At 39.0% G+C, this 13553-nt stretch overlaps 1 protein-coding gene across 1 annotated transcript; it reads left to right on the forward strand.

Moving 5' to 3' along the window:
• Window positions 1–418: 418 nt before the first annotated feature.
• slf2 (SMC5/6 complex localization factor 2) lies at window positions 419–13217 on the forward strand. The gene is made up of 21 exons (XM_023405796.2): window positions 419–577; window positions 1251–1285; window positions 3075–3628; window positions 3750–3995; window positions 4912–4957; window positions 5578–7046; window positions 7182–7264; window positions 7371–7484; window positions 8512–8679; window positions 9091–9196; window positions 9286–9373; window positions 9464–9605; window positions 9725–9812; window positions 9926–10102; window positions 10281–10375; window positions 10511–10598; window positions 10738–10848; window positions 11007–11084; window positions 11221–11307; window positions 12359–12427; window positions 12601–13217. Exons 1-21 carry the CDS (start codon window positions 543–545, stop codon window positions 12919–12921), a joined length of 4200 nt encoding a protein of 1399 aa, XP_023261564.1. The 5' UTR covers window positions 419–542; the 3' UTR covers window positions 12922–13217.
• Window positions 13218–13553: the final 336 nt, after the last annotated feature.

Genomic DNA, 13553 nt, shown 5'->3' on the forward strand with positions numbered 1-13553 from the left:
ACTGACCAAGTTTAGGCAAGTTTTTCATTAACCATTTTTAGTCTAAGTAGTATTAATGGTTAGGCGTAGTTATCAACAGTATGATTAAAGTAGTATTGCAATTGTGAGAAATTAGATTTTTAAAGAAATGCTTACAACCCTTCTTGGACTAACAAGAGAACAAAATCTAAAATTTGTTTGTTAAATATGGGAAATATCTTTAATCATTTTCACTCATTTATTCTTATATTAATTACTTGTGTGTTCTTTTTTCTACAAATATATTATTTATTTGATCAAATATACAAATGATCAACTTTAACCCTATGGTTTGTCTACTTATTTTCAATGAAAAGAAGCATAATTGGTGAAATATATGGAATATCGCTTTAAAGTAACATACAGCTGGACTTCAAGTTCCATAATGCAATGCGTGAAACGTTGGTCGGTGCGATTGCAAGCGGGAGAAGGGGTTATTCTTGACAGGATTTTAACATTGGAGCACATACACAGTCAGTTGTTGTCGCTGTCGCTGGTTATGGACAGCCTGTCCAATCCTCAAAATGAGAAAGGTACAAGAAAATCAAGGGAAGACTCGGTAAGAAAACCTACGGACTATGTTTGCTCTCCATTGCTAAGTTGAAAGCGCGTTAGCCGGCTAGCTAAAAGGGCACTTCCTGAAACAACGACTTGCTAATATTACATTTTATTCTAAATTAGCCAGGCACTGTGACTAACGCTCTTATAATTTCTCTTCAAGATTTGAGCAGGGCTGTCAATGTTTGTTTTGAAAGTGAGCCTAGCAACATGAAGTTAAAGAATTAATAACACTGCCATGATGTTAAAAAAAATGTAAACACGTCTTTAATGTGAGTTTCCTGGCTAGCATTACTTAGCTATTTTTCTTTTTGCTAGAATAAGCACTGCTAATACGTTATAATATCGTTGTGTTACTTTTGTTAACGTCACGTTAGTTTTTGATTGAGATTTTCAAGTGACACAGCTTAACAATATGTTAAAGATAACTGCCCGAAGCTTCATAACATTTGCTGTTGCTGGACTCGTGCTGTTGATAACGTTGCATGCTGTGAGTGGTTGCAAACAGAGAGTGACAGACAGGTGTCTGCTTTTTGTTGGCACCTCGCTATGTTTGACGTTTCTGCGACACTGGTTCTTTAATGTAACTAAGTTCCAATTCTGAATTTGAATTGCATTATTGTTGTTTTGGAGACAAATTTAACATCAGTTGCCCCTCTCTGGCCTTCTTGCAGGACACTTGGAGAATATTTCTCCCCAAGGAGTAAAGGTGGGTCCTGCGTTGTCATGTGTTTATGTCTCGGAAAAAAACTGTGTATTTAGTTAACTTTACATTACGATGTGCTGTTCACTTTAACTCATTCTGTAGCTAGTAAGGGAGGGAGCAACATTGTAAGTTTTTAAGCATAGCAAGTTGTTTTTTATTGGATGCACCTGAAATACAAGAACCTTGCTGTAAAACCTACTTTCATGAATGTTGTAATGTTCAGTTTTTGTGGTGCTGTTGAATTGAACTGGATTATGGGAGGTGTTCCTTATATTTCATCCATGCCATTTATGCAGATTTGTGTAGACCAAATATTAGAATTGTGTATTTACATGTTAAAATTTTGCAAATAAGTAATGACTTTTTTCTTCTTTTTTTTTTACCTGTGTTTGTAGCAAGTGGACATGTTTAGTCACTGTATAGTTGAGTTCATTATATGCTATCAGGATTAGTATTTGGATTGGCCCTGTATCAGTTTTTGTCTCAATGTCTTTATGGAGGTAAGTTCACTGATTAGTCTATCCATTAAGTACGGTGGTCTTGAGGTGCAAAACACAGCATTTCAGGAAACACAATGACATTTCACAAAACACCAACATTTCAGATTATGGTAAAGGTGGGACAAACAATTATTTTATGTGATTGGAAAGTATCCAAGTCCCTGGCAACAGTTCGATGTGGTTTCCTGTTTCTGTTGTGTACTACTCTTAGCAATGTCCTTTGACAAATTTTAAACTGAGTTTCAAAGCATGGAACAGGAGATTGAAATCCAAATGGAATACTTTAATTAACGACATTAATATGCACTTGAGGTAGAATGGGAATCCTTGGGCAAGATACTGAACCCCAGATTGCCCCTGGTGGCTGTTCCATCAGTGTATGTATATGTATCTGTGGGTGAATGTGGCAAGCACTGTAAAGCACCTTGAGTAGTCGATATGACTAGAAAATGCTCTGTAAGTGCACAATATTGCAGCTTTAAGCTAAAGTCAAAACATTACATTTTCCCCTCATAAACCTAAGCTCCAAACCCCATAACAACAAAGTGAAAACAGAATTTTAGAATTTTTAGTAAATTTGTTAAAAAGGAAAAACTGAAATATCATATTGACATAAGTATTCAGACCCTTTGCTATGACACTTGAAATTTAGCTCAGGTGCCAACCAGTTCAACGTGTCATGTCTGGTTTCCTCCAAACATGCTTTGAATTGAATAAAGCCCAGATCGGTGGAGTGCTGCAGTGATGGTTGTCCTTCTGGAAGTTTCTCCTATCTCCACACAGGATCTCTGGAGCTCAGCCAGAATGACCGTCAGGTTCTTACTAAGGCCCTTCTCCCCTGATTGCTCAGTTTAGCTGGGCGGCCAGCTTTAAGAAGACTATGCTTTTGACATTTGACATTAAAATGTCCCGTGGAATCCTGAAAGCAGGCTTGGAAGAATTAGGACTGATCTAATGTTGCACCAACCCACATTAACACATCCATTGAATACATTTGGAATTGATTTCTGTCCAATCACAAACAAGAAGTGTTGACCCAGTAGTTCCGGTATCTGAAATGTTGTTGTGAAATGTTGTGTTTTGAACCTCAGGGCCACCATAATTAAGTATAAAAGATTAAATACATGAAACTTCCCTATGTGTAGGATTAAGAAAATTCATGAATTTGTCAAAATGACTGATGGATGAGCCACAGCTATAGGCATCATGGACCCTGAAGTGACAACATATTCATCCCTATTCACACATGAGCACTCAATGGCATGTTTTGTCATGTTTCCTCTTTGTTTTAGTGAAGGACCTCGCACTCCAGGAGCGATCGCTACCTCATTTCTCATCTTTTAATCAGGAGACTCCAATGAAGCCCTCTCAAGTCCCTAACCGGCTTTCTCTACCACCACCAAGGAGAGTGTTGCCACTTCAGAGCCCTGAGTTGTGCCACAGGGACAGATTGGGTCCACCACGGCAACCTCATCATGCCGTGGGACCAGTCCGTTCGACAGAGTTTAATGTAGGCAGCCCAACTAATGTTGGAATCCCAACACATAGGCCCCATCACACACCAAGGGACAGACTGGGTCCCTCACAGCACTCTGCTCAACACTCAGACTCTTTCTGCTCATCACAACTTGTCCCAGGAAGCCAATCTTACATTGATACTTCAGTGAAAAGGCTGCAGCCCTCGCCTCCCGGTATCAGTCACCATGCTTCCCCACAATTCATGAAGGATTTAAGCAACCGCACCCCGTCCTTCCACATAAGGGGACATCAAGTAACGGAACCCATGGTCACTTTGTCTTATTCAGGAAGTAAAGATGTAACAGCAAAAAGTCAAGAATCACACAAGGTATTGTTTTCTCTTCTTTAATGTGGCCATTAGTGAAACCTAGTTTTGTTTAGTGTCTTGTTTATGATCTGTACTACAGCAGTCATGTGATGCTGAGTTGTTGTGGTATGTACTCTGTTAGGCTCAATCCAGCAATGTGAGGAGTCTCATACCTACCATCCAGCTGCACAGGCCCCCTGTGACCCCATCACTCAACACCAGTGCAGCTCAAGAAGTTTCCCCACGGCACCTCTCAGACTCGGAGTGCTTGAGTCCTGGTAACAGCCAATGCTCCAGGCGAGGCTACCAGCCTTCTCTGAGTACCCAGCCCTCGGACAGAATTAGTGCTTCCAGTTTACACATGCACAGCCCTGTAGCACCGTACCAGGTAAAGTTTGTTATATGTTAAGTGACGCATCAAATTCATTTAGGGTTTTCGTTAAAGATTTTGAGCTGTTTGTCTCCTCATGGTTGAGGGCCATCTCACATGGTGGGAGGCAGAGTAATGCTCACTTGGGGAGAGAATGGTGTCTTGATCTCAGCCTTTGCATAGGGTTTTTATAACTAAGATGCAGTTGATTTAGCCTTATAAACAGACTGGATTGACATTTTGTTTCACCTCCTTATTCAGTCGGACATCAGTGTCATATTAGCTGTTTTCTTCTGGGGAAATTTTGTTGCTAACCAATCATAAGGAAGGGATGTATTCATTCCACCAACCTCAATAAACACAGAAGCTGCTATAAGTTTGCTTGGCGCAGGTAACTTAATGTATGTCATGTCGATCAAAGAAATATGACAGTTTAAGTCTTTTACCTTTTTGTAAGTAGGCTTACAACAACATGCGTATCTGTTGATCTCATCAATATTTGTTGCCACTTTTCTGTGTCTGTCACAAGAAGATGATGTCCCATTCTTAATCCTGCTTAAAAAGCTCTTATTGACTTGGTTGTTTTTCAAGCTAGGGACACAGCAGCCAGTAAACACAATACAAGACCTATTGGACATGTTAGCAATCATTTAGAGGTCTGGAACAGGCTACAGCTGGTTGGTTGGTCAGTCTTGGATAAGTTAAAGAGCATTTGTTCTTTAGGTGTTTCATGAGTCAATTGATATTTATTTAACCGATCACTTGTAAACATACTGGTGTGAACAGGAACAGCTAGTTGTTTTTTAATTCAGCAAGTGATCCACGTGAAGCTCTGTCTTCAGTTATATGGGATACATAGCAATGCTTGCGTTGCTCTTGAAAATTCACTAAAGGGAAGCTGCTTCTTAAGGAGTCACTTTGCTTTGTTTTTTAGGACCAGCAACTTAAACGGACACCTTCAAGTGAAAAGCCAATTCCAGGTAATACTGTCAAAGTACTGTCATCTACTCAATTTATGCACAGACTTTTTGCTTTTTTCCCCTTCACTAGTTATTAGGATCATACGTTCAGATATGATGCCTATAGGTCAGTACACATTGTCTCCTACAAAATAGTTTTATTTTTTATTTTTTTTATTTATTTTTTTTGTGCAGGTCGCATGCAGATTCTGACAACTAATTTTTCTACTTATCCACTTCTTATTCAAAAATCTGCAGTCTGTCATCTTGTTGGCTCTGCAGTTGTATCGATCTTTTTTGATTTTGAAATCTTGAATTGGCACATATCAGGTCTGCAGCTAATGGTTATTTTCATTGAGTTATCTGCTGATTATTATATAATTGTTTGATTTGTAAAACATTAAGGAATAGTGAAATTTGTCTGTCACAGTTTTCTACATCCCAAGATGTCATCAAATATGTTGTTTTGTCTGACCAACACTCTAAAGGCCAAAGAGCATCAATTTACTAAAACATTACATACAGAAAAGCAGCAAATTCTTTGATATGGAATTCTACAACCATCAAATATTTGTTTTCTTTAATGACTGAAATGATGATAAAAGGAAATTATTATTTATGCCTTTTTCTGTCATCAACAGTGGACTTGAATTGCTCATCACAGAAGAGGTGCAGGGAGTTTGAGGTCTCTGATGACAATGCCAAGAAAATGTGTCTTCAGGGTACAAACTCTGGCAAAGCACAGACACCAAAACCCACTGTTTGCAGCTCAGTCAGCACTTCACTAGTGTCGTCATCAAGCCAGCCTTCAGTCTTGGAACTGCCACCTGAAACCACTGATAGCCATCTGTGCTTGGAGCCGGCATGTGGCCAGTCAACATGCTTGGAACTGTCGTCCACATTTAAACCTGCCCAGTCATCCTGTGCATCACTGTCACCCAAACCTTGCATAAAGAGACGACCATCAGTGGGGGCAAAGCAGGCATATATTAATTCCACTCATAATCATATTGTGAAGATAAAAGAGTTAAAATCACCTTCAAAGACTGTTGAAGAAAGTGTGAAGAAAATAAGTGAGGAAAACGATAAAAGGAGTAAATCAAGCACTTTATCCACTGATGTTCCCCAGAGGGACACTAGTAGCTTACCTCATAGTCAGCTGGGCAGCCACCACTGTGGTCATACTCACCCTAGTACCTCTGTCTTACCGGCCAAGACCCTGAGCAGAGGTAATCAGGTGGAGGAGAGCAGAAAGACGGACAGCAGCACTCCCAAATCAGCCTTAAAACCAAATTCAGGTCCTCTGAGCTGTCGTAAGGCAGAACGGAGTAAAACTGCCCGCCCAAGAAGACCTGTAGTAATCCCTGATGATACAGATGAGCTCTTCACCCCTGATCCCATGACTTATGTAGTCAGTCCTGCTCATAAGACTACAAAGTCAAAGACAGATGGGGGAACGATTAAATCGTCCACCTCAGAGAAAAGTTGTTCACCTAGCACTGCGTCCAGCTCCAGTACTCCAGTTACTGGATCCTCATGTCAGAAAACTCCAAACTCCAAAGTAACTGGTTCTCCTTATGCAGTGGACACTGCTATTTCTTCCTCAACAGGTAACCCACAAATCCCCATACTAACTGTAACTTTAGAGCGGGTAAACCTTGAAAATATAAAGCCCCCTTACTCTAAAAACAGGGAACTCAAAAACAGTCCCATCACTTCCTCAGGTCGGCAGCTTAAGGAAGAGAGTGTTAAATCTGATGATAAACATGCATCTCGCCTTCCTAACAAAGTGACTCTAGAGACCAACACGGCTGCCTCTGAACAAACTTCTACATCCCATTGTTCTCAGTCTCCAGCACTGGGGATACAGGCCAGTGAAGTTAGTAGAAAGCAGGTGAATGAAGAGGATCCCATAGATGTGGAACTTGATCTTGGCCTGAGCTTTGCATTAGATTTTGATCTAACCCAGAGCTCACATAGCAGTGAGGAGGAGCAGCTGCTTTCCTTGCAGGAGATGATGGAGCATGTTACTAAGCCTCCAGATACACCGGAGAAGGGAGCCTTCTCAGAGCCTAGTACACCTGGACATTGCAGCAGCCACTTAAAAACTGTAAGCTCCAAAGGGCTTGTCTTTATTCTACGTAAAGTTATGAATGTCTGATAATCAACTCGCTGAGCTAAAGGACATGTAAAACTCAACTGTGTTTCTGTTTGGATCTTATATTTCATCTGTTATTTCCCACAGCAGCCATTGCCACCCACCACAAAGCCAGGCCTTTATAAGAACAACCTTGATCAGATGCTGAAGGAAATAAACACCAATAAAAAGTATATTATTCAGAAATTTTCACTCCCACTAATTACCTTTTTAATTTGAGCCACAGTAGGTGTATATTAGAGGAGTTAACTTTCTCCACATTCTTTATATCTATAGAGCTAAAGAGATTGAGACACAGCTTCTAACGGCATGTAAAGAGGACCTTTTAAGGATAGCTGAATATGAGGAGGCTGAGGAGAACCAGGAGGAGGGCATCTCCACTGAACAACAGTAAGACATGCAGAACTGCATATTGACACATTATACCTTGTCAGTGGGACACAGTCCATGCACAGTAGTTAACAGTGATCTGCATTTTTATGTTTGATTGTAGGGCTATGCGATATGACCAAAAGCTCAAATCAATACTCGTTACTCATACTGTTTCTCTACTGTGTATGTTGCAACAGTAGCCGTCATCTCCTTCCATCGTTGTGATTCTTTGCCATATGGTGTGCTACAGGCAAAAGCCTCTTGCAACGTCTGAGTGGGGTTTAGTTTGAGCACTCAACTGTACCTTTGTGTCTCTCTTCCTTAGACTCTCTTCGCACTGTTTGCAGAATTCCCACAAATCCTTGATATCCTTGAAAGTTTTTTTAAAAATAGATATAAATAAACATGGGGCTTTAAAAGTGCTTGAATTTAGATATTCTTTGCAAATTTATTATTGATATTAATATTATTATTATTGGCTTAACATTAGTAATAAGGCTATGTGCCACTGTCTGCACATGCACATTCAAGCCTCTTTCTCTTTTAATTTTTGTGTGAGCAACTGTAAAGCCTGCTAGATCTCACTTTAAAAATTTTTAATGTAACCGTAATTAACTTTGATCCGTGTCTCTCACTATGCTGCTTGTATTTGAGTGATTTGGACCTGGAAAGTCCCTGAAAAGTCCTGGAATCTAATGTTGAAGAAGGGTTTGAAACCTTGAGTTCGACATGATTCTTGCATAGGTCACAGAATTTGAGGGAGTTGTTGTGGAATAATTTGCAAAGTACAGTTTTCTGATCAGTCTTTTCATAACTAAATTACATCCATGTGACAGAAGTAGCCCATCTTTTAGGTATGAGCTCCTTGTTCTATCTTGGGTGGTCGGGCTCCTTCTCCTGTTCAGAATTACGAACTCTATGCCACGTTTACTCTCCATGTTTGTTTATGTTGCCTTCATGCAAATTTCCTGTCCATATTTGCATCCATGCTGCGATATATATTGTCATATCACACATGACTATATTGTTGTTATTTGTTTCTAAGGGAATTCCTGCAGCGCTACTCGCTGATGTCCAATGCAATCAGGGAAGTGCCTCCAGGAGAAGTCGTGTTCAACTTGGAGAAATTTGGCCAGATCTTCAACCAGGATACACTGCAGCTCAGACAATGCATGGTCAACCCACAGGGGACAGCACAGAAAACACTTCTTTGGTGAGCTGTGCTCTATGTGTAGGCCTACATGTGAAAGTTTATAGCAACATATCTTGACAAAAAGACTTAAGTTTGATATGCAGAATCATTTAATTTATTTATTTTCCCAATCATTTTGATTCTGACCTTTTGAGCATCAGCTAAAAATTTACCATTGACCAACATTGTTGTCCTGAGGAAGTTGTCCTGAAAACTAATCGGCTACTTTCATCACAAACTACGTTCTTAGCCTCCACACAGTAAAGACAAATCATTATTATGTTGCTAGCTCCATCCAGCACTTTGTACTGTGGTATTTTCTTTTAACATATCAGCTTCTACTGGCCATTAACAAAGCTTTAGACTGTCAGCTTTTCTGAATAATTAATTCCTCTAATATTTCTCTCTCCACTTTCACTCCCCTTTTATCAGGTCCAGTCCTGCTCAACTGAGATTACATGTAAATATTGGATTGTTCCAGGAAGCTTACGACTGTTGCTCGCCCTGTCCAACTCAGGTTACCCGTTTCCTTTTCAAGGTAGGCCCCACACACACCTGTAGCATGTTAGTGGTTATTTTTGTCCAAATGTCTGAACATTGGCAGTTATTATTTGTTGATCTTGTCAGATGATGTCAGTCCATAGTGAGAGGATGGTATCCGAAAAGATACTACAGGCCCTCTGTGACATCGCCTGCACTGCTGCTTATCAGATAGGTCAGTGTTCTCCTCATCCTCAAGCTTTTGATATTTCCTCACTTGTTTAGACATATTAACAATTTTTTTTCTGTGTGCATACTTCCTCAGTGAAAAATGGAAGCCAGCAGTTTAAAGTTTGGGTTCCCAGTTTGGCTGATGTGACACTGGTCCTGATGAATATGGGAGTTGCGTTTGTTACTCTCTTCCCTTTTGAGAATCTGCAGCCTCCGTTCACAGAAGGAGATTTGTTGTAAGTAGCATTCTTGTGTGAAGGATCACATTTTGCTCCCTTTTTAAAAAAAAAAAAAAAAAAATATTTGAGATTATTTGAGTTTAATTCCATGAAGCTGAATTTCTGTGTTTGTGTAGGGAGGACATATATATCAAAAGTGACAGTCCCTCAAGTAAGAAGGAACAGAGCACATTCCCTGAACACAACTGCAACAACATCTTGAAGGTGAGATGTAATAGGAAACAGATGTCTGTTAGGAACAGTTAGCCCTCATGTGTGTTCACCTTTCAGATCGTTCACTACTTTTTCTCTTTTTCTTTTTTTTTTCTCTTGTGTAGTACCTGTCTTACTGTATGGGTCTGTGTCCACGGGCGTACAGTGACGACGAGCTGCTGTTGCTGTTAGCTGTGGTGGGAAGGGTGGCCCTGGACACACGGCTCATCCTCGAGTCAAGTGTGGAACTGTATCCGCTACAGTATAAGATTGTCAACAACATCAGGGACTGGGACACTATGGTCAGTGCATATGTACCTCTGAATCTTTGACCTGCAGAAATTTCAGACGGATTCACAGTTTATATTATCATATGCTGTTTTATTTGGCCTTTAAATCCCAGTGTCATTTATGATTTAAAATCTACATTATTATTATAGTCCTGTTGCCTCTTGTGAGTTTATTTTAAAATCTCTTTAGCTGCCCAGAATCTGTCTGGCCCTTACTGATCTGACAGATGACCACCACAACATGTGCCTTGTGGTTCAACTGCTGCCTGACAACACACGTGGAAAGTAAGTCTTTTTATTTTTCTCCTTTGTGTCTAAGCTTGTCTCGATTATTTTTTCAATATTGTTTTTTAGATTAGACTTTTTATTTTGTTTTTATAATAGTTACCATTAAAAGTATTAATTTTGTTTTTTGTAAAGGCAGCTGCGCCGACACTTGAGCCTGTCCATGATCTCTAAGCTGTTAGATGGAAATTGCACTTACAGACCTGCAGAAAAAGAGTTTCAGGTAATCTGCTTCAGTGTAATCTAAACTTAAAGTTACCTTTAGATGCCAGCACTTGAAATATGTGAAGGTACTCTTTACAGCTTTTTCAGAATCATTAAATGTTTATTGCAATGTAATGAATGTTTGGTGCCGTGCTTAGCTCTCCTTGCTAAGGCCATACCTGCCCTGTATGCAACCGTCCACCCTTCTCCGAAGCATGCTGAGGAATCAGAAAGATAAAGAAGAGGACATGGCCATCCTAGACCAACAGGTGAGCACAGACTTAATGCCTTTAGCTTCAAAATGTTCCAACCCAAAATTCATTTTAGATTTTTCTTGTCTTTTTTTTCATATATCTTGTTTTCATATTTGTACATTTTCTAGGGGGGTTTTCTGATGCAAATGTCTTTCCATTTATTTATGTTTCAGTCCTACTACCTCTGCTATAGTCTCCTGACCTTAGCAAATGAAGCTTCCAATTTTCAGTTCTTCCCAGCACATCAGAAGGTATGATTTTTCCTAAATTCTTTCCTATTCTTTCTGGTCATTTTAGGGGAACTAAGGGTCTTAAATGTGTGAGTGGTGATAGCCTTTTGCCTGGATGTTAATATTGACTTACCTCTTGTTCTTTTCTGGCTCTCAGGAGCAGCTACTTTCTCTGTGCTATGAGCTGGAAACGCATGTCAAGTGTGACATCAGAGAGAGCGAGAAATGTCTTTACCGGAGCAAGGTGAATATGATTTCAAAAGGAACTTCAGTTATTTGTGTGTATCTGTGTGAATTTTTGATGTAGATCCAGATGCAAATTTTGTGATTGGGACATTTGATGGTGAACATTACTGGACCTTTTACAATGACTGTGCCCTCATGAACAATATAAAATTTAATTCCAACCAGTTACATTTATATTACAATTAGAAAGAATCTCCTGAGATGGATTGTGTTGAATGCTGATGAAAAGTCAATCATAAGGTCATTTGGTTAAAGTTCATACCTTTTTCACAAAAATCCAAACAAAGTCATTGTTAACTCTCAGGTAAAAGCTGTTTGAGTCATTTGCCTGATGCTCATCTGGACTAACACCATACTGAGAGACTATATTGTACTTATTGTGTAGATGTGTCATTAAATTAATGCTGTTACAGCCAGAGTTCAGGTCATAATTGATAAGTTTGCACAGTGTTCTTATATATGTGCTTCTTCCTCTCAATTTTGAAGCAGAATTTCCACCAAATTACAGGATAAGCAGTACTGCCTAAACTTTTCAATTTCTTGGAGACCAGAGCCTTGGTATTTTGATAAAAGGACACAACCTTACAGGAATAACACTGTCCACAAAAAACATTATAAACGCTGAAAAATACCTATTAGGGCTGCACGATATGCAAAAAAATCATATTGCAATTATTGTGGTAAGATATTGTGATTGTGATATGTAATTGCAATTTCAGTTGGAATGGTCCATTTTGCATTTCATTTTCACTGAAATGTTTTTGTTTTGTTTTTTTGGACCAAACATGTTCCTTTATGTCTGGAGAATATGATTTGTAGGCCTGCCTCTGTAGCACCACAATGTTTATGGTGCTAACAACGCACAGCTCTTTTCTGCTGAATATGCAGTAGCTCAGCTTGTAGTGGAAAATTTTTGTGTGATTGTATTTGTAACTTGACATAATAAGTCATTGCTGACTTTGTTTCAATCAATCATTCAAATTACCCTGTGCTCTGTTGTGCAGTATGTTATCTATTTGACAGCCCCTACCTTCCTCCTCTTCCTCCAGGTAAAAGATCTAGTGGCCAGGATCTACACCAAGTGGCAGATGCTGCTTCAGAGGACCAGGCCTCTCCATGTACAGTTGTTACACACATTCATGAATTCTTTATTTACATCTTTTTTTTTTTTTTTACTTAATCTTCTAATAGATAATGACAGCAGTCACTTGATATAGGCTCCATTATTAAAAGTCTTCCAATCAAAATCAACAAGTTTATGATTCTCATTTTCTATATTCTCATCCCTTAGGGCAAGCTATATGATTATTGGCAACCTCCGTCAGTGGATACATTGATCAGTAACCAAGAAGAGGAGCATATGGATAACAGTGATGATGGAGAGGGCACTATGATGACAGAAAATCTTGTGATGGAGGTGGATCAACAAGAGGAGGAAAACAATGAAGCTGAAGAGAATGAAGCTACAATGACTGCTGCTGATAAGGAGGAGGAGAAAAAAGAGGAGGCAGAAGAGCAGGACATTAAACTGGATGAAAAACAACAAGAAACGGAAGGAAATGATCCAGTGGATGAGAAAAATAAAACAGAGGCAATAGAACCATTAATTTAGAGTAACTATTATTTAGTGTCAGAGTCTGGGGTATGTTCTGAATCATTACTCTCTTTAGTTACAGTCAAACTAATTGTCGTGCAGAGTTTATTTCAGTATGCAATACTCGGTTGTGAAATAGTCTTATTAAGTTAACTTTGTCAATTATTCCCAGACACATTTTCTTGTTTGTTGATTTGTTGTTAAAATTTTAGTGTTTTGTTGAGTGTGCATGTTTATTTTTTTAATGGTTAAAAATATTTTTTTATAGCTTTTGCCAAACACAGAAAATAAACTTTATTTACATGTTAACAGAATTCTTTGTTGCCTTTATAAAACATCTCAGGCAAAATGTCTACTCATATCAGTGTTAGAAATAATACATTCAGAATACAACAGTCTTAACATCAACACTTGGCAAATCCATGAAGCTAAATACATGTCTAAATAATGCCACAGAATTAGTTCTGATAGGTTTGAAGTGATGAAGTCATACTTTGGGAAAGCATTGATAGAGATGGCCTTTGAGAACCCAATTACTTTTTTGTGCACCATGTAGCCTTTGAGATTCTACCATTTTCTAACATTAAATGTAGTGTTTGGTAAAAGAACCACTACTTTTCCAACAAATAGAATCTATAAAATTGGTAGTT

Source organism: Seriola lalandi, unplaced genomic scaffold (genome assembly GCF_002814215.2).
Source record: "Seriola lalandi dorsalis isolate HSWRI2012SDOR001 ecotype SW California unplaced genomic scaffold, Sedor1 jcf7180002054285, whole genome shotgun sequence".
NCBI lineage: Eukaryota > Metazoa > Chordata > Actinopteri > Carangiformes > Carangidae > Seriola > Seriola lalandi.